The sequence below is a fragment of the Gossypium raimondii genome, chromosome 13, assembly GCF_025698545.1.
Source record: "Gossypium raimondii isolate GPD5lz chromosome 13, ASM2569854v1, whole genome shotgun sequence".
Lineage (NCBI taxonomy): Eukaryota > Viridiplantae > Streptophyta > Magnoliopsida > Malvales > Malvaceae > Gossypium > Gossypium raimondii.
In genome coordinates, this window is record NC_068577.1 from 48107538 (window position 1) to 48127668 (window position 20131).

A 20131-nucleotide genomic window follows, 5' to 3' on the forward strand; every position below is an offset into this window, starting at 1 on the left:
GCACGGTTGTGTATTTGGCCTGTATTGGGCCACACGGTAATGTATCAATGCCGTGTAAGTCTATAAAACCCATGTGTCAAACGAATTCTTTAAAAAATTACTCACACATCCTGGGACACGCCTGTGTGTCAAGGCCGAGTGGTCTATTCCAAATCGTGTGATGCTTTCGTTCGTTTCTCCCATGGCCGTGTACAAAGGCGTGTGGGTCACATAGCTGTGTCACTAGGCTATGTTTGACACGAATTTTTTTAAAAAAAATTGCTTTAATAGTCACACGGCTGTGTCTCTAGGCCGTGTGCGATCACTCAGGCCTTGTGGGGTCAATTTTCGCTTCTCCCACAACCATACCAAGGGGTGTGTAGGTCACATGACTGTGTCTCTAGGCCTTGTAACCCTCTATGACCCTGTGTGTTAAAAGAAAATTGAAAAAATTGGCTCCAATATTCACATAGCTTGTGACACACTCGTGTATCTAGCTCATGTATCCTATACAACCATGTCGTCAGGTCGTATAGTGTTTCTTAAACAGTGTGGACCATTTTTAAAAAAATATTATTTTTGAATTTTTTTATTTTTTTAAATCAACATTTGGGTTGTCTCTCGAGTAGCGCTTATTTAGAGTCTAAGCTCGACTTTCCCTTTCATGCATATGATGAACTCAGATTTTTGAGCCGAAACTCCTTTATCTCATTATCAATATTACCAGCAAAATAAAATTCGAGTCGATGACCATTTACCTTAAATGTATCGTAATCAGGGTGTATTACCTAAATAGTTTTGTATGGGAAGACGTTCTATACCATAAATGGATTCGACCATCTTAATTTAAGCTGTTCAAGGAACATTCTTAGATTGAAATTGTTTAGTAGCATTTTGTCTCCAACTTTGAGTTTGTTCGTCCTCTTTGAATGCACACCAAGGCATTGCTTTGTTACTTCTTTAAACATTCTTGGTTTCTCATAAACCTTTGGTCGTCATTCATCTAATTATCAAGCTGCACCATTTGTTCTTCACTTGTCCCTTGATTTTTATCACCTTGAACAAGATACGATTCTAACACATTTTCATGAGTGATTTCCTATAAAGAATGTTGAGTCACATGGCTACTAACATTATCTGAATAATGACTATCATGTTGCTCGCTAGAAACTCTCACAAAATCACATGCTTGAAGAGTAACCTCTTCATCACCTACCTTCAACACAAGTTTATTATTAACCACATCAATTACAGTTCTAGAAGTCACTAAAAAGGGCTGGCCTAAGATCATGGGCACCTCAATATCCTCGTCGATGTCCAATATAACAAAATTAACAGGGAATATAAATTTATCGACTTTACCAATTACATATTCAATAATGCCCTTAGGATACTTAATTGATTTGTCAACTAATTGAATACTCATTTTAGTGGTTTTTGGTTCCTTGGGACCAAGTTTGAACATTTTATAAGGCATCAAATTTATACTAGCACCCAAATCAGCCAAAGCTTTTTTAACATTTAAGCTACCAATAAAACAAGTGACAGTAAAACTCTCTGGATCTTTAAGCTTGGTAGGTAGTTTGTTTTGGAGAATAGTTGAACACTCCTCATTGAGCTCCACGGTGGACAGTTCGTCTAACTTCCTTTTATTTGTTAACAACGCCTTTAAAAATTTTGTATACTTGGGCACCTGCGAAAGGGCTTCAATAAAAGGTAAGCTAATATGCAATTTTTTTAAAAAAAATTGCAAGAAATTTACCATATTGTTTGTTCATGCAGTGTTTATTCACTTTTATCAGATATAGAATTGATGGTTTGTATTCTCTGATCACTAGTTTATGCTCTTTTTTGCATTCCTCAACCCCATCATTTTTCTTAATAGCTTCTAGATTCAACTTCTTTTCAGGCTCGACTAACACATTTCCACTTCGTATAGAGATTGCATGGACTTGTTCTTTTATGTTGGTTTCAGTGTTACTAGGTAAATTGGCTTATTGTCTCTCCAAAACCAATTTAACAAGCTGACTAATATAATTCTCGAGTCCTTGAATAGATGCCTGCTGATTCCTCAAAGTTGTTTCAGTCTTTTGGAATCTAGTTTCCGACACTAAAATAAATTTCATTAACATCTCTTCTAGATTTGACTTTTTTTCTTGCTGATAAAGTTGCTGAAAACCTGGAAGAAGTTGTAACATTTGATTTCCTTGACTACCCCAAGAGAAATTCGAATGATTCCTCCATCCTAGATTATAATTATTGTTATAGGGGTTATTCTAAGGTCTAAAATTGCTACCCATAAAGTCGACTCGCTCATGCTTCATGTTAAAACAAAAGGGTAAACATTCTGAATTGATCATCCCCGATTTAGTCGTATCATATTACAGTACTGAATTCATTTGCTTAGCCATATTCAAATCATCAATTTTCTTACTCAAAGCTTCTACTTGACTTGCTAACATAGCAACTGTATCTATCTTAAAAAGATCAGCTTCCTTAGTAGACTTTGTTTTCATAACTGGCAACTGATAGTTATTCAGTGTCATCTCCTTAATAAATTCTTGGGTTGCCTCAGGTGTCTTATTACTCAGTGTTCCACTAGCTGCTATATCAATTATCTACCTAGTTTAACGGTTCAAACCATTGTAAAAAGTTTGAACTTGGAGCCACAAAGGTAGTCCATGATGAGGACACCTTCTCAGAAGATCCTTAAATCTCTCTCATGCATCATACAAGTCTCAAGCTTAAATTGAGCAAAAGAAGAGATGTCATTCCTCAAGTTAGTTATTTTGGCCAATGGAAAATACTTCCACATAAACTTTTCAGTCATCTGATCCTAAGTCGTGATGGAACCCCATATAAGTGAATTCAATCACTATTTTGCCTTGCTACACAAAGAGAATGGGAACAACCATAAAAGTATGGCATCATCAGTAACATCATTGATCTTGAATATGTTGCGGATCTCTAGAAAGTTAGCTAAATGAGCATTTGGATCTTTATCTTGCAACCCATCAAACTGAACATATTGTTGCACCATCTAAAAATTGTGTTTGGCTTAATCTCAAAATTGTTTACAGTAATAGTCGGTCTAACGATACTTGATTCAGCCCTAACCAGAGTAGGCTTAAGATAGTCATACATAGTACGATGAGCAGGAGGTGCAGGAGGTTGTTGATTACCAGGATGATTATCCACCTCCACAATAATATCCTTTTGCTCTTAATTCTCTATTAAAATTTGTTGACCTTGCCTTGCTTCTCTAACTTCTATATGATTTCTACGAGCAGGGTTTTCGATCTCACTGTAAAAAACTAATAGTTCCAACGAGTTGTCTCTGGTCATAAACCAAAAGAACATGTAAGAATTAAACAAAATAAAAATTAAAATGTAACAATTAAATTTAAAACAAAATTATTAAAATTAAAATAACAAATGCCTAAATTAATAGAAATAAAGTTTTCCTAATATTCCAGTCCCGGCAACGGCGCAAAAAACTTGATGTCTATGAAACTAATTAAAAATTCGAATAGGGCAAGTGCACCTATCAATTAATAGTATAGCTATGATAAGCAAAGATATCATTCCCACGAAGACTAAAAGTACTAGTAATTACCATATTTCTATTATTTAACTGAATAATTCGAGTGATTGATTAAAAATTAAAATTAACTAAATTAATTAACTAACAAACACAACAAAGAACAAAACACGAAAATAATTGATTAACAACCAAGAAGCGAAAAAATACCCAGGAAAGAATTCTCTTAGATTTTATATGTCACTATCAATCTAAATTGTGCAATTTCTTTACTTAGTAACTTAATCTGTAGAAATCCCTAAATTATGCAAATATCTCTTTCGAGAATGAGAGCAACTGTTCTAGGTTGATTAATTGAAATTTCTTTCAAATTAAAGATCATATTATCGCATTAACTCGTGTTATGGATTCCCCTATCAGATTTGACTCTAATTCGGTAGATTTATGTCATCCTATATATAGGATTACATGCAACTCCACTTAATTACGCAAGATCTACTCTTAAATATGGTCTATTCAACCTTCGATTTAGCACATCAAGCATTAATAAAAAAAATAGAAATATCAAACCAAGAATTAAGCACACATAATTGAGAATAAGAAACTATGTATCTATTCCGTCAAATAAAAATCAAACGATCGAATCCATCATAAGGTTCATCTCTTTAGGTATTTAAAAAATTAGTTCATGCTTAAAAATAAAAATATCCCAAAGATAATATAACCGAAAGAAATAAAGAAACTTGTGATAATTTGCTAAGAAATCAATTGAGAATATTCAATTTTTTGACAAAAAATTGCTTCAGAATCAGCTTCAATGGTGTTTTTTCAAGTTGTTTTCTTGAATACTCTATGATAACTCTCTTTCATTTTCTTATTTTTGTCATATATAGGTCTTACAATGCCCGAAAAACCTAAAAATCTTGATTTTTTGCTATTTAGAATGCTAATTTACGCAATCGACACGGCCATCGCGTGGTTGTGTGGGTCACACAACTATCCAGAAGCCTATGTCTCACCATGGTACAACAAGGAGCAATATGCAGTAGCATACAATCAAGTTTAACAATCAGTTATGGGGAAATTTTTTTAGCTCAAGAGAGCTTATTCAATTCTTCCTCCATCTGTAAAAAAGATTCCTGAAAGGCCTAAGAAAAACAGAAGGAAATCTAAGGATGAACCAAAAAAGAGCAAGTTTGGAAAGGACACTAGGAAAGGCCTTAAAATGTCATGTTCTTTGTGTAAACAAGTAGGATGCAACAAGAAATTATGTCCAACAAGATCAAATATGAGTAAGAATTTACAGGTAATTCGTGGACCACTTTATTTGAAATAAGCTTTTCTTTATATTCATATTTGTTTAACCAATAAATACATTATAATGAATGTCTTAATTTCTTTCTAGGAACAAAATTCGAATGTTAGTTCATCCTCCATGCAAGTACAACAACCTTAATTGGAAGCTACTATACCACAGGTAAAAGATCTCTTAATGTAGTATGGTGTAATATCTACTTGGTCGACTGTTTGAGAATTTTGATTTTTTAGTTTTGATAATTGCTCATAATTTTTGTTCTCTGTTGGTAGATTCAACCATTTCAATAGGCAATTTGGGTAGTCTAATTTCTTCTGTGTCATTTTGTTTAAATAATTTAGTTTAAAGAATTATACGGGATTTTAGAAATATCATTTGGTTCAAGATAAATAGATTGAGAAATCAACTCTATTTCTTGTTGTACTCTGTCATTTCTAATCATATTTAACATACAACGTGCTACCTGGTCAATTAGCTTGATTTCTTTTTTGTTTCAAGCCGTAACTATTTTTTTTATAGTTTGTTTTCAAATGTCCAAGAACTCACAACATGGAAGGAAAAGAAAAGGAATCAAGTGTATCAGTTTCTCAATGCATCACCAATGCAGAAGGCACAAAAGAAGAAGAAGAAAACAACCATTTAGTATCGGGGTGTACACAAACCTCAAAACTGGTGAACAAATACCACATGTAAGTATATGTAACTATTCTAAATATTGATTTTGTTGCCTGTTGACTAAGTAATTTATATCTATTTATTTAATTGTTTTCCATTTTCCCTAAAACTTGGTACAAGCAGTGAAAGAACCACTACTATTGTAAGGAAGATTGGACAATCTAATACTTCCCAATATCAACATTCATGGAAAGGCCCTAGATTGAAGTGGAAGGGGAAAAAGGCTGTGACAACAAGGCAAATTATGCAACAACACTTTGATGTTGTCTGAAAGAAGAGGGAAAATCCTTCTAAACAAGTGCAAATAAGGACACGAGCAAGCCAAACAGATTCTATTATAATAGATTATTGAAGTGCAAACTGATGCTAGCTTAATTTTAGTTTCTCTGATAGTATAGCTTATGGTTGAAAAGGGACAAGATTGGTACATTTTGTTCATATGGGAACCATTTGTTGATAAGGGAACATCTTGTTTATATTGGAACATTTTGTTGATAAGATGCATTTTGAGGATATTGCATATTAAAATTTACTTTTTATGTAATTTTTTGACGTTTTGTTTCTTTATTGTTTGTTATTGAATTATGGTTTAATTGATATTTAAAATTAATACAGAATTACAATTAAATATTGTTTGCATTTGAAGATGGAATCTTGCAGTTTTGAGGTTAGAGTTGCTACTTTTCTTTGGTTCAATTCATTACAAAAATTATAATTAAATTTTATTGTAAAAAAAAGTAATTAAATTAATTTAGTTATAATGACAAATAAAAAAATCATATCAAGAAAAAATGATGATGTCATCAATAGTACACATGGCATCCAAGGTGGCGTCTTAGTTGGCAAAAATGAAACAAAAAAGTCAAGCTTAATAGACACATCATCTTGATCGTTAAAAATTATTGGTCAATGTTGGTCAAGGGTCATTTTATTGAATTTTGACAGTTCAAATACTCAATTGAATGAAAAAAAGATAATTTTTTAATTCAAAACTTTCTCCTTTCTTAAGCCATAAAATTAATCACTATATTATATTAAAATAAAATTATGCTTTCTATAAAAGAAAGTTAAAGATTTTAATTATACAATAAATTGTAATACACAATAATATTAATTATGAGGAAGGTTAGAGAGATGGTAAAAACAATTAGCCATAAAGAAACCATAATAAACTTAAACAAATTTAAATAAATAAATAAATAAATAAAATATGTAAAAAAAATTAAAATACAACTTCCTAAAAATAAAAATAAATTTTGAATCTAAAATGAAAGCTAATAGTATTGCAAAAACAATTTAACATTCCCAATCTTGATATTCTTCAATATATCTTCCTCCACATTATCTTCTTTTGATTGAGATCCTTATTGTATAATAATGCAATTAATCATATTTTGATTCATATTGCTTCATTCAACTTCACAAGAAAAATACTGTTAATATCAAATAAAAAGTATTATTAAATATATAATGCAATTAAGTGCATTTTACTCTTGTTCCTTCATTCAAAACTTCACAAGAAAAGATATTACTAATATCAAATAATTAAAATATTATTAAATATCAAATAATAAAATAATAAAATTGGATATATAAGATAATAATGATTTTTATAAGAAAACAAAAATCTATTTGTAAGAATAGAATGTGGATAATGATAAGAAAAGAGATAAAAATAGAACATACCGATTTTATGTGGAAATTCTTTTAGGAAAAAAAATCATGGGCAGAGAAAAAGAAAATTCACTATGTATGTCGAATTCGAATAATACAAGAGGAGAGATGACTACGTCCATTTATAGGTTTGTAAAATCATGTTCTAATCAAAGTCAAATAAAAGTAATGCAATAAGGTTAAAACACCTTATTCTAATCAAAAGCAAATAGAGGAAGCATATTTCTATACGGATTTCACTTGTCCGGCCTTCGCCCTCGTAGATCCCCCTATCTTTTCAATTGTATTTTTATTTAACAAGAATTTGGGTCACATATCTTTAACATAATCAAATAACAATAAAAACTTTATATATATATATATATATAAATGTTACTTTTTTATATATATAAATGTCTAGAATTATTTATAGTCCCTCTCTACTCTTTAATAGGAGGATAAATGCGCTTCAGTGCGCTCAAACACATGTCATTCTGTATAAGTAGCAATGTTAATGCCAATCGAGTTAAGACTTAGTCGGCTTTAAATGTTCTTAGTCGGCTTTAAATGTTACTTGAATGAAAATGTTTTGTTAATTCAACTATTATATCATATCATATAGTTTATATTATATTATATCACATTACATTATTATATAAAAAAATATTTAATATATTATCAATAGAGTTTTTAAACTTCACAAACATAATTGAAGAATTAATAAGTATCCTATAAAAATATAATAATTAAATAATTAAAGGAATTCATAAATTTTAATAGTTGGATAAGAAACACTTACGCCTTGTTTGGTTGGGTGTATTGGCATAGCTAATACACCCCTAATCGGTGGCCCCACCCAATTCCCCCTCATTCCTATGTTTGGTTCATGGTATTGCTAATACCATTGTAATCGGTTACTGACTTAATTGGTGGATTTCACCGATTTGTAATCCTTCCATTTTGCCCAGATTAAGCGCCGCATAGGTTTACCATCCCTGTTATACCCTCCCATCTGCTTCCGCTTTGTTTCTCTTCTGTTCCTTGTTGCCTCTGCCGATTTGCTCCCTTCCATTTCTTTTCATTTCTTTTCTGCCCTCTGTTTATTTTCTTTTCTTTTCTACCGATTTGCTCCCTTTGTTTCTTCTCATTTTCTTTTCTGCCGATTTTCGATTTAGTGCAACAGAAAGGTAGGTTTCTAACTCTCTGTTTGTTTTTTCTGCATGTAAGCAGATTCGAAACATGTTATCTGCTGTCTATAAACTTTAGCCTTTATTCTTAACTGCTTTGAGTGGATTAAACATGTTTTGTTTGGTTTAAGATTGATTCGTATCGATTTGTTCTGTAATTATCGATCTTTGATATTCATTCATGGATGATTTAATAAATTGCATGTGCTTGTTAACATTTCATGTTAGAATTGTGGTAATTTTTTCTGTAATCTGCTGTTTAAAAGCTTCAGCCTTTGTTCTTGACTGCTTTGACTTTCATATAACGTATTTTATTTTGGTTTAAGATTTCCTTATATCAATTTATTGGGTAATTTTCAAGCTTTGATAGCGATTTGTTGGTAATTTTCGAGCTCTGATATTCGTTCAAGACTGATTTAGTAAAATCCATGCGTTTGATTTGGTAATGTTTTCCATAGTCTGCTGTTTAAAAGCTTCAGCCTTCATTCTTGACTTGCTTTGACCCGATAAAACTTGTTTGATTTTGGTTTAAGATTGGCTTGTTCATGGGGTAGTTTTTACATATCAATATTTCATTCACGAGTGATATTGTATTGGATTGAGTTTCTGCTGTTTATAGGACTTGGAGCCATAAAGATCTTGGCTGTTGCTTAAAGCTTTTGCTCTTTTGTGGGCACTATTTGTAAGGGTGAATCTCACCATGAGTTGATACATCAACATGCATGCAATCTGGGTGACTTCCAGACCTTGCCCAATGATTTTGAGAACTTGAAAGTATATTGGTGTGTGTAAATTTCATATTTTAAATACGATAAAAAAAATTATTGTATTTTTCAGGGGAGTCCTTGAATTGGGACCCTATTTCCTCTTCTGTTAAGATATTGAAATAGAACTTAAAAAATATATTTAAGTTAATGAAGTAGTCACGACAAATTATTTCTCAATATTTAATTCAGTCTGAACCATTTATTATGAAGTGGATATATGTCTTTCATCTGAATTTGTATTGAAAATTACTAGGCAAATATTTCATTGCAGGGGAGCTGGACCTTGGTTGAGTTTCTTTATATTGACGATGTACCAATCCAAATGTCCTGGACCATTTTGTCTTTGCTTTAAAATGCAACAAATTAAATAGTGTCGTATGGTATTTTAGCACTAACAGTTAATGTCATCTAACCTTTGCACCAATTTGGATTGTTCACTGACCCTTGTTAATTTTTTTAGAGAAAAGCAAAACCTACAATAAAGGGGAAGGGTTCTCTTATTTGTTGGTTAAATTCTTTTCCAACTTTAATTTTCTGTGATGTGGTGGAGTTAAGAGTCATGGTCTATTTGAGCTCAAAAAGTTAACTTTTGGGGACTGAATGTATTGTTTTCAGTGATGTTTATTTTCTCTAATGAAAAGGGGCTTGCAAATGATATTATTTCCACTGTGAGTTATTTTGCCTCTCTTCCCTTGTTTTGATTTCTTTTAAATTTTGATTTAGAAATGTGCTAATGAGGCATTAGGCAATACACTTATCTTCTAAAATTTCAGGTTGAGAAGATGCAATGTACTAAGCAAGTCCTTTATGGTAAGAGACTGAGTTTGCGTGCGTGACTGATGCTCTTTGACTTTAGGGTGTTATTTATGGACTAACATGGAAGTAAAACTAGTTTCATGCATTAATCAGATAGTCTTACTTAGGAGTCTGGCCATGCAAGTGACAGTTCGATGAGGTTTTGATCCAGCAAGAACCATAATTTCTTTGTGAACCATCTCGAGATGGGCTGTTATTAGTTTTGCTCTTCATGATGCCTTCCTTGCATTGGCCTCAACTCTAAGCGTGATTAAATAGAAAATTTTGAAGAGCTTTTCCATGATGCACTTTGCTTGATGAGTCTGCTTGTGTGAATAAAACAGTTGCGGGCGCGATATACTTGGTACTTATATGTCCTACATGTTCTGCTTCTCTTTTCACTTCATTTTGCATGCCATTGTTTCTTTTTCAGTTGATATCATATCTGCAATTGAATTCAATAGAAATGGCGATCACCTTGCTACCGGTGATCGTGGGGGTCGGGTGGTTTTGTTTGAAAGGATGACACTCAAGACGTCGTTCTCGACCATTTTCTTTTAATATTTCGAACACGCTTGTTTCACTTACTCGATTCTCCGGTGTTCTGTTCTCACACTTTGTCATACCGTTTTATAATATGTAGCATGTTGGACATCGAAGAGATCTAGAGAAGATGGATTATCCAATTAATAGGCATCCTGAGTTTTGCTATAAAGCGAGTTTGAGCCACGAACACGAGGTATTTATGCTTGGTTTGTGGTAGACATAAACATAATGATTATTGGGAGTACATGCTAAAAACTTTCGGACTTGAATATTGAAAACGTGTACTCCTTGGTTTAATCTGTTTGACTATCTGAAGAGCTTGGAAATTGAGGAGAAAATTAACAAAATTAGGTGGTGCCAGTCATCTAATGGTGCTCTTTTTCTTTTGTCGACAAATGATAGAACAATAAAGTTATGGAAGGTAGGTAAAGGCATATTTTCTATTCCGGATTTTACAGTTATGAAGTTATACACAAATTATTATTGTGATAACTCCACTATTTTTTCCCAAGGAATATCAATATCCCAAAAGCAGCAACATAGCAAATCTACAAATTTAACCTTGTCATCCTGTTGGGTATTTCTAATGTCATTTCAAACTTGTAAAGGTACAAGAGAAGAAAGTCAAAAAAGTATGTAACATGAACGTGGACTCAACCAAAGCCATGGGAAATGGTCCTATTGTTGGTTCAAGTATATCAACAAGCTCCAAACAATACATTGCAAATGGAGGATGCACAAGCAATGACTTCTCATTCCCAACTGGGGGTTTCCCATCTTTGCATTTGCCTGTGGTAGTTGTTGTGAATCCAGAATGCTTATTTGTTAAGATACTTTGGAATCAGTTACTTTTTTTGTCATTTTTCCATGGTTTAGGCAATGTTTGATATGCCAATACTTTTATTATATGGTTTACTGATCTAACGCCCCCTCTAATCCAATACATCTCTAATCCAATACAGCGAACCAAACGCCCCCTTAATTATAATGATGTGACTCACAATGTAATTTATGGGTACAAAAGTTTAGCTTCAAACAATCACCACCAGACGCACACTATCGACGTAAGGAATGGCAAACACCACTCGCTCAATGGAAGGTCCTAGAATTATTATTTTGTTGTCAATAAAGCGTCCAATATGGAATAATAAATAAATAAATAAATAAAGCTGGAATGGACGTACTACCTGTAATTTTTGATAATATATGTTTACTATAAAGTAACCACCGGAAGTAAACAAAGTAAACTTATACATAAACCAGTCACCAACCTAAAAATAAATCAAATTAAATTGTATAATTTTATGATAATAAAAATATAATTTTATTATTTTAGTAGTTTATATATTTATAATTTTTGAAAGATTAAAATAATTTTTAGGAGTTAAAGTACAATTTTATAATTATTAATTTAAAATATTATTAATTATAAAAAAAAATATTTTAAAAATTCATTGGGAACTGGAGCCCTTACTAACCTCCTTGAAATCGTCACTAACATAAGCCTAATCTAACCAAACCCACCCTGATAAAACTTATAAATAAACCTAGACTAAAATCACATAATTTAGAGTTTTGAGATACATATTAATTTTCTTTTATTGACTGGTTTCCAAAATCTATATCTATATCTATATGTACTATTTATTAATTATTTTATTGAATTAATTTCACTTGAGCGAAATTACCCAAAAATATTTTTATTTGCAAAATAAATTATATAATTATGAGAATATTTTATCTTTCTATACTTTTATAAATAAATAAATATTTATCCATAGTACAATTTGAATCAAAAGAGACCATGCATATTAAACTTTTTTATTTATCATTTAAACTAAAACTATTTTTAGTTTTCATTTGAAACTTTTATAAATATATTTATATTCTAAAATTATATATATATATATATGATAAACTAGTGTCATAAATAATTTTTAATTTATATTAAATTTTGATATAATTAATGATACAGTCAACCAAACTCCATTTTACATAAAAATTATTAAAATATATTACACAATACAATGTATTATTATAAAATATTTTTTATTTTTTACATTTTATATACAAATTCGATTTAATTCGTGATTCCATGAATTCGAACATTAAATTTTAGTAGAAAAATTTCACTCCCTTTTCAATAAATATATTGCTAAATAATTTTCTTTCACCTAAACCATATTTTGATCATTATTTAGGATAGTTAGTAAAAAACTCTTTTCAATTTTTCTCGAATTTGAAAGTTAATAAATTGGTCCTTTAAAATTTAGAGTAATTTAATATTTATTAATTTTGGAAGTGAGCAATTAAAGATAATTAATTTTAATTTTAATTTTTATTAATTGTACATGATTTTGATTAGTATAATAATAAATTTAACCTTCAAAGTTTATATATCCTATCAATTTAGTCCTAATTTAACAAATTTTTATGTTGAGGCTAAATTATGTTAAACTTTTAGAATTAATGCCAAAATGACAAAATATGTAAACATTAAATGTTATATTTGTTATTATATCAATCAAAATTATATATAATTGAAGAATATATGAATTTCATGATTAATTGTTCTTACTTTTAAAATAGATAAAGATTAATTACTTCAAATATTTTAGAGGAACTAATTTGTTCCATTTAAAACATTGAAGTCGTAGAAAAATTAAATAAAAGAAATATCATATAAAAACCTACCAACCCTTATCATTTTCTTTCCTATAAATATACTCTGACACCCCCTTCAGAATCAGAGAAAAAAAAATCAAATCCAAAAGAAACCCAAGATTATAAATTTAGTATCGATTTGAGTATTTGAATAGTTTAGATTACAAGAATGGCAGGGGAACTAGTATTGTTGGATTTCTGGCCAAGTCCATTTGGGATGAGATCCAGGATTGCTTTGGCTGAGAAAGGGATACCATACGAGTACAGAGAAGAAGATTTGAGGAACAAGAGTGATTTGCTGCTGCAGATGAACCCTGTTCACAAGAAAATCCCTGTTCTTATCCATAATGGTAAACCCGTTTGTGAGTCGGTCATTCAGGTTCAGTATATTGATGAGGTCTGGCATGATAAAGCTCCTTTGATCCCTTCTGATCCTTATCAAAGAGCTGTTGCCAGATTCTGGGTTGATTTCATTGACAAGAAGGTGCTTTCTTTTACTCGTTTTAAGTCTCTACGTTTCTGCTATGCTTGTTCAATGGGCTGACTTGATTTTAGATTATGTTTTAATTTAGTTTCCATTTTGGCGAGGGGGGTGGTTCTGGGCTGCAAATAGGACGGCAACAGAGTGGCAGGAATTGCTTAATCTATAGGATTTTTGTTATACCATTACTATATAGGTTAAACTCAATCCTTCTCTTATGATTGAAACATTTGGGATAAGTGAAGGAAATCTAATGGACTCAAATTGAGATGAATAGTATTTTTTCAGTAAGTGATATTGGGGTACACTAACACAACTATAGAGGTACTTTCATTTTTCATTTGTCCTGAATGTGTAAGTTGAACTTAATCAATTTAGAAAGCTTGGTTTTATTGGTTTCAAATGTTATGCTTACTGCTCATCCACAACTAAGTCCATTATTTTAATATTCTAGGTGATATTGGCTTGCTTTCTCTCTTTCAACCTATTCTAGTTGCAATTATTGCAACTTTTTCACTATCCACAACTAGATCTAATCATCAATGATGATAATTTATGACCATGATTACTGTTTGAATTCTTTAGCTATGCAGATAGAACAAAAACATTTTCTTCATGTTCTATGATTATTCATATTCATGTCATTATATGTTTTCCATGTTGAGGGAGAGATGAAACTAAAAATAAATGTGGAAATTTTTACTGACGGAATAGAACTCTGATTCTCTAATATTGTAATGTGAAATACAGATGTATGAGCTGGGGAGCAAAATATGGAAGACAAAGGGAGAAGAACAAGCAAATGCAAAGAAAGAATTTATTGAGTGCCTGAAGCTGTTGGAAGGAGAGCTTGGAGACAAGACTTACTTTGGAGGAGAAAGTCTTGGATATGTGGATGTTGCATTAGTTCCATTTTATAGCTGGTTTTATGCTTATGAGAAGTGTGGGGACTTCAGCATTGAAGCAGAGTGTCCCAAGATGATTGCTTGGGTTAAAAGGTGCATGCAAAAGGAGAGTGTAGCCAAGAGCCTTCCTGACCAAGAAAAAGTCTATGAATTTATTCTGCAGTTGAAGAAAGTCTTTGGAATTGAGTAATTCAATTCTTGGGATCCAAGCTTCAGGCATGTACTACCATTATATCTGGTTTTAAATAAAAGGGCATTTAGCTGTTGCCTGCCTGGTTGGGATTGTCATTTGAAATTTCTGAGTTTTCAATTTATAAAGTACTTTTAGTTCCTATGAATGTTCTTAATCTTTTGGTATGCTCTTTTTTTTTTCTAGCTGGTTGAATCATGTATACGACTATGTTTAAATGCCCTTTAAATGGATTTAGGTAAGGTGGCTGTTGAAATCATTGAGTGCATGACCATAGTACCCTAAGAGCATTGGTTGGATATCCAATCATTACTTTGTTTTAGATATTCAACCTCCTACCTCAATCCAGAAATTGTAATTACGTATTATCCTACAACATTGAACCCAAGTTGTAGTGTTTTGACGGAATATTTACTTAGATTACAATTAGCTTGCTTCAAATCCTGGCTTGAAAAAAACTGAATTTCTATGTATCAAAGCATTGATTTCAATGGGTTCTTGATTTACATAGCCAAATAAGTAGCTAGAGCAACAAATTGAGCTCAACTTAGAAAATCTATTAAAAGAATTTGAATTTGTTTGACCTTGATTTAATCAATTTAAGATTTTTTAAAAACCCAAATTTGAAATAATTAAACATTAAAAATGTGTTTGGTTGCATAAAAAATGTTTATCACCCATCTCTAAAGTAATTATCTTTTTCCGTCTATTAAATCTGTTAACATTGTTTTAGAATGTAAAAATTAAATTAAAAACAAAAATATTAAAATAAAAATTAAATGTGGCAAAATTAATATAAATAAAGTTTTTCTAATATTTTAGTCCCGATACTTATTGATGTAGTTGTAAACCAACTAAAAATTTGACAAAGTTAAGTGCACCTATCAATTAATAGTATAGCTACGGTGAGTAAAAATATCATTCCCACAAGGACTAAAAGTATTAGTAATTATTGTCTTTCTATTATTTAATCGATAAATTAGAGTGATTGATTAAAACTAAAATTAACTAAATTAATTAACTAAAGAACACAACAAAGAACTAATCAGGAAAATAAACGATTAACAACCAAAAAGCGAGACAATATCCAGGAAAGATTCCACCTAGACTTCATCTGTCATTATCAATCTATATTACGCAATTTCTTAACTTAGTATCTTGATCCGTAGAAATCCATAAATTATGCTAATATCTCTCTTCAAGATTAAGAGCAACTGACTCTAGGTTAATTAATTGAAATTTCTTTCTAATTAAAACCCCTATTGTCGTATTAACTTGATCGATGGATCCCCCTATTAGATTTGACTCTAATCCGGTAGATTTAGGTCGTCCTATTTCTTAGATTGCATGCAACCCCACTAAATTACGCTAGATCTACTCTTAAACATGATCTATTCATCCTTTAATTTAAGCACACCAAATATGAATTAATAGTCTAGAAATATTAAATCAAGAATTAAACACACATAATTGAAAATAAGGTCCAAGTATTTATTTTGTGAAACTATAAATCAAATAGCATAATTCATCCTAGGGTTCATCTCCCTAAGTATTTGGAAAATTAGTTCATGCTAGCAAATAAACACATCCTAAAGACAATATAACCACAAGAAACAAAGAAATTCATAATAAATTTCAAAAAAAATTAAAAGGAGATCTTCAATATTGATGTAAATATGCTTTAGAATCTACTTCAATGGTGTTTTTCGAGTTGTTTTCTTGAATATTCTATGACGGCTCACTCCCATCTTCTTATTTTTTACATATATAGGTCTTAGAATGCCCAAAAAAAACCTAAAAATGAATTTTCCCGCATGTTTGGAGCGCAATTCGCGAAATCGACATGGTCTGGCACATGTTTGTATGGCAGCTCGTGTGGCTCACAGGGTCATGTGCCCGACCCGTGTGGAATGGTCCAGCCCGTGCGGCTCTTGAAACTTGCTCCGATTTTTTGATTTTCGTTCGTTTTTCAATCCTTTTACTCCCAAAGGCTCTTATAAGTATAGAAACATGACTTTAAAGGATTAGGAGCATAAAATTGACCATTTAAATCGAATAATCATCCAAAAATACATTAAGAATGAGGCTAAAATATGTTACTTTTAGCACTTATCATCTGCTATACAAAGAAGATAGGGAAACCCCTATACATCTCTTCTTATATTGTAGCTTTGCTAGGGCAGTTTGGTTTGGTTCCCCTCTTACATTTCACTCAAACTTTCTGAGTAACTCATCCATCTCCAATTGGATTCTATAATGGCTCTAGGGAAATTGTATCAACTCTCAGGATTCAATAAATTTTTACATAGCTTCAGCCTGTACTCTTTGGACTTTATGGAAATCAAGAAATTAACTCATCTTTTGAGGTTCTAATCCATGTCCTATAGGAGCCACTACAAGAATCTTTGATCTTTACCTTTCGATTTTCAGCACCTATCTTGCTCATTTTTCTCAAACTTTTCATTCAAGGAACCAACCTTCTCTCATTGGTCTCTATTGTGATGCATTATTAAAAATCAACAGAAAGATATGACTAGAGGAGCAACCATTGTTCAAAACTCTAACGGATTCCAACTGCTGTCTATTCAATGCTTCATGTTTGCTAGCAAACTTCAAGGTAGAATTCTTATCCTCCGTGCTATTCTTGTGTCCCTTAAATCTCACAAATATTTATTTTTGTAGGCTGCTGAATAAAGACAAGAAATGAATCAACAACATTCTTGAATGTACCAAAGTAAGGTGGAAACTTCAATAAGCATTTAGAGGGGTTCAAAACCTTTTCGAATTGAGAAAGAATTGTATGAAACTGTAATTTCACGTCATCCTTATCCCTTTCCAATAGGAGAATGACAAATCAAAGTTTTCCTCCTGATTTTTAGCATTTTTAGTTGGATTCGAACTTTGTCAGGAAGAACATGCTGAAAATCAGGAAGAAAAATATGATTTGTCATTCTTCTATTGGAAAGGGATAAAGATAATGCGAAATCACAGTTTCATACAATCTCTTCTCTCTTCTTTTATAACCATTGGTTAACAAACAAATAGCAACCTTATACTAAGAAGAAAAACAACAAAGTGGGCAATATTTGCTTTAAGACTTTCATTAACTTATCCTCGCCATAAATGTTGTTCCTTGATGAAGTAAAAGAAAAAAAGAACAAGTCATTGGATGAATGTATTATAATATGCTGTATGTCGAAAACTATGAAAAAATTAAAACGTAGAAGACACTACAGCAAAACAGATTTTTAGCGGCGTTTTTTTGGGCCTTTAGCGGTGCTTTTTGCCGCCACTAAAGATATTTGCGGCGCTTCCGAAAGCGCCACAAAAAAGGCCGCTAACGAAAACGTCGCTAACGTTTGCAGCGTTTATCTTTAGCGGCGTTTTTCCTTAAACGCCACTAAAGAACAAAATGCCGCTAAAGATCATGTTCTTTAGCGGCGTTTTTCCTTAAGCGCCACTAAAGAACATGTTCTTTAGCGGCGTTTTTTATTTTTTTAGCGGCGTTTTTTTCTAAGCGCCTCTAAAGAACATGTTCTTTAGCGGCGCTTTTTTACAAAAACGCCACTATTTTGGGGATTTTTTTATATTAAAATTTTTATTTCTTCTGCCCTCCTGTAGCAAAAAATCAAAAACAACCAAATCTAAACCAGCCAAAAGAATAAATTTATATAATATTTCAAATTAAATGAATAAAATAATATTAATATCAATAAATAAAAGTGAATTAATATTATTTTTGCAAAAATGTTAAAAGTTAAAATGATAAAAATATTAATGCAATACACTATGACAGCGGAAGATGCGACTGAAACATCTTCATCATACTCTAAAGCTGCTGTTGGAGTTCGTCGTACTTTCTGCTCTGCTCTACTTCTCTCGTTGCAGCCTCTGCTTTAAGTTTTAGCTGCAGTTCTTCATATTTCTTTTGAACCTCTGCTTCTCTCGCTACAGCCTCTGCTTCCCTCGCTGCCTCATCTACTTTAAGTTGTAGCTGGAGTTCTTCATATTTCCTTTGAACCTCAACTGTGGTCGCTTGCATCTGAGTCATCTGGTCTTTTAACCTCTGAACTTCAGCTTGAGCCTGACTCCTCGAAGCCATGTATTGCTGCGAACTGGATCCAAAATATTGGGTTGGGCTAACAAAAGATCCTTGAAATCGAACCCGACCATACCTTTCAGGACCCAAAACTTCAGTAATAATCCGGTTATCAATGTCTTCAAGATGAACAGAACTATCACTAGAAGCAATCGCTTCGTACTCCACCTTTTTATCCTTTAGTTTTTCCTAATAAATAAATCGCATAGTTAGGAACACAATATATATTAAAAAAACATATGCAACATAACAATAGTCGCATTACAAGCAATGAATTAAACCATTAGAAAATAAACACTATAAATAAATAAAACAAGTCAAATCGTATTAAGTAAACGTACCATTATTTCACCGGCTTCAGGAGTTATGGGAGATCCATCTTTCTTCCTATGTGTAATTTCAAAAAGTTGAAGGCGTTCAACTTTTTGACCGGACGACAGTTCCTACAATATAGTAGTAAAAATATTATTTAATGGAAAGTTATACATATTTGACAATATTAAAAAATTAAAAATACCTCTGCCTCAGCTACACATGCAAAACTTCTCAACCCGGCTGTGTGAGTGAATTTTTATTTCTGCCTGCTACTTTTTCCAACTTGTTCACGATCCTACGTTATGAAATTTTTAGTACGTAAATAGTAAATACTATAAACCAAAATAATTAAAATAGTTTGGAAGTACGCCATACCTCGCCTTTCTTCGAATGCCAAAATCTAACCGCATCTTCCCATTGGTACCTCAACATACCCGGCGGGACATTTTGCAATTTCTCATCGAGTGTTGTTTTTGTCTTATAATAATTTTTCTTCAATGTACTTTTATTGTCTCTCCATCTTTTTCCCAATGCCTTCTTTACATAAGCATCCGAGACCTCTAAAGCAAACCTCGCCTACAAAAAACACAAGTTAATAAAGTAAATATAAATGAAACTATTTCTCAAGCATTACAGAGGACATTAACATTTTGTTACCTTAATATTATCGAGGGCTTGGTTTTTGTTGCTATCGGGCATTTGATGCCATGATTCGTAGTTGATAGGCAACATATTCGCATTTCGTGCTAAAATGCCCATGTGTCCTGCTAAAAGTCGAGCTTCTGATCCAACAGGCTGACCAAAACTGTTTCGTCCAACTTTGACACGCTCGACTGGATCTAACTCGTATAACTCTCTAAGTAGCGTACGTCCTCGACCTCTGCGCGTCCCACCATTTTCAGCTACAAATAGTATATTATAATATAAGAATTTGAAAAATGAATTAATTATAAGCCAACACGCATGTAAATTAAATGTAAAATTACTTTGAACTTCTGTAGGATCCTCAGGTGTAATCG

The 20131-nt window shown here is 31.9% G+C and overlaps 2 protein-coding genes and 1 non-coding gene across 3 annotated transcripts; 2 read left to right on the top strand and 1 right to left on the bottom strand.

The window, feature by feature from the left end:
* Positions 1 to 1078: 1078 nt before the first annotated feature.
* On the bottom strand, positions 1079 to 2525 carry LOC105781643 (uncharacterized). Its single transcript, XM_012606161.1, has 2 exons — positions 2370 to 2525; positions 1079 to 1672 (listed from the first exon to the last, which is right to left on the bottom strand). The coding sequence occupies exons 1-2, from the start codon at positions 2523 to 2525 to the stop codon at positions 1079 to 1081; spliced, it is 750 nt and encodes a 249-aa protein (XP_012461615.1).
* Positions 2526 to 2655: 130 nt separating this feature from the next.
* On the top strand, positions 2656 to 2761 carry LOC128036270 (small nucleolar RNA R71). Its single transcript, XR_008193068.1, has one exon. It is a non-coding gene; the product is annotated as a small nucleolar RNA R71 (small nucleolar RNA).
* Positions 2762 to 13173: 10412 nt separating this feature from the next.
* Positions 13174 to 14840, top strand: LOC105783265 (probable glutathione S-transferase). The gene is made up of 2 exons (XM_012608618.2): positions 13174 to 13606; positions 14354 to 14840. Exons 1-2 carry the CDS (start codon positions 13292 to 13294, stop codon positions 14696 to 14698), a joined length of 660 nt encoding a protein of 219 aa, XP_012464072.1. The 5' UTR covers positions 13174 to 13291; the 3' UTR covers positions 14699 to 14840.
* Positions 14841 to 20131: the final 5291 nt, after the last annotated feature.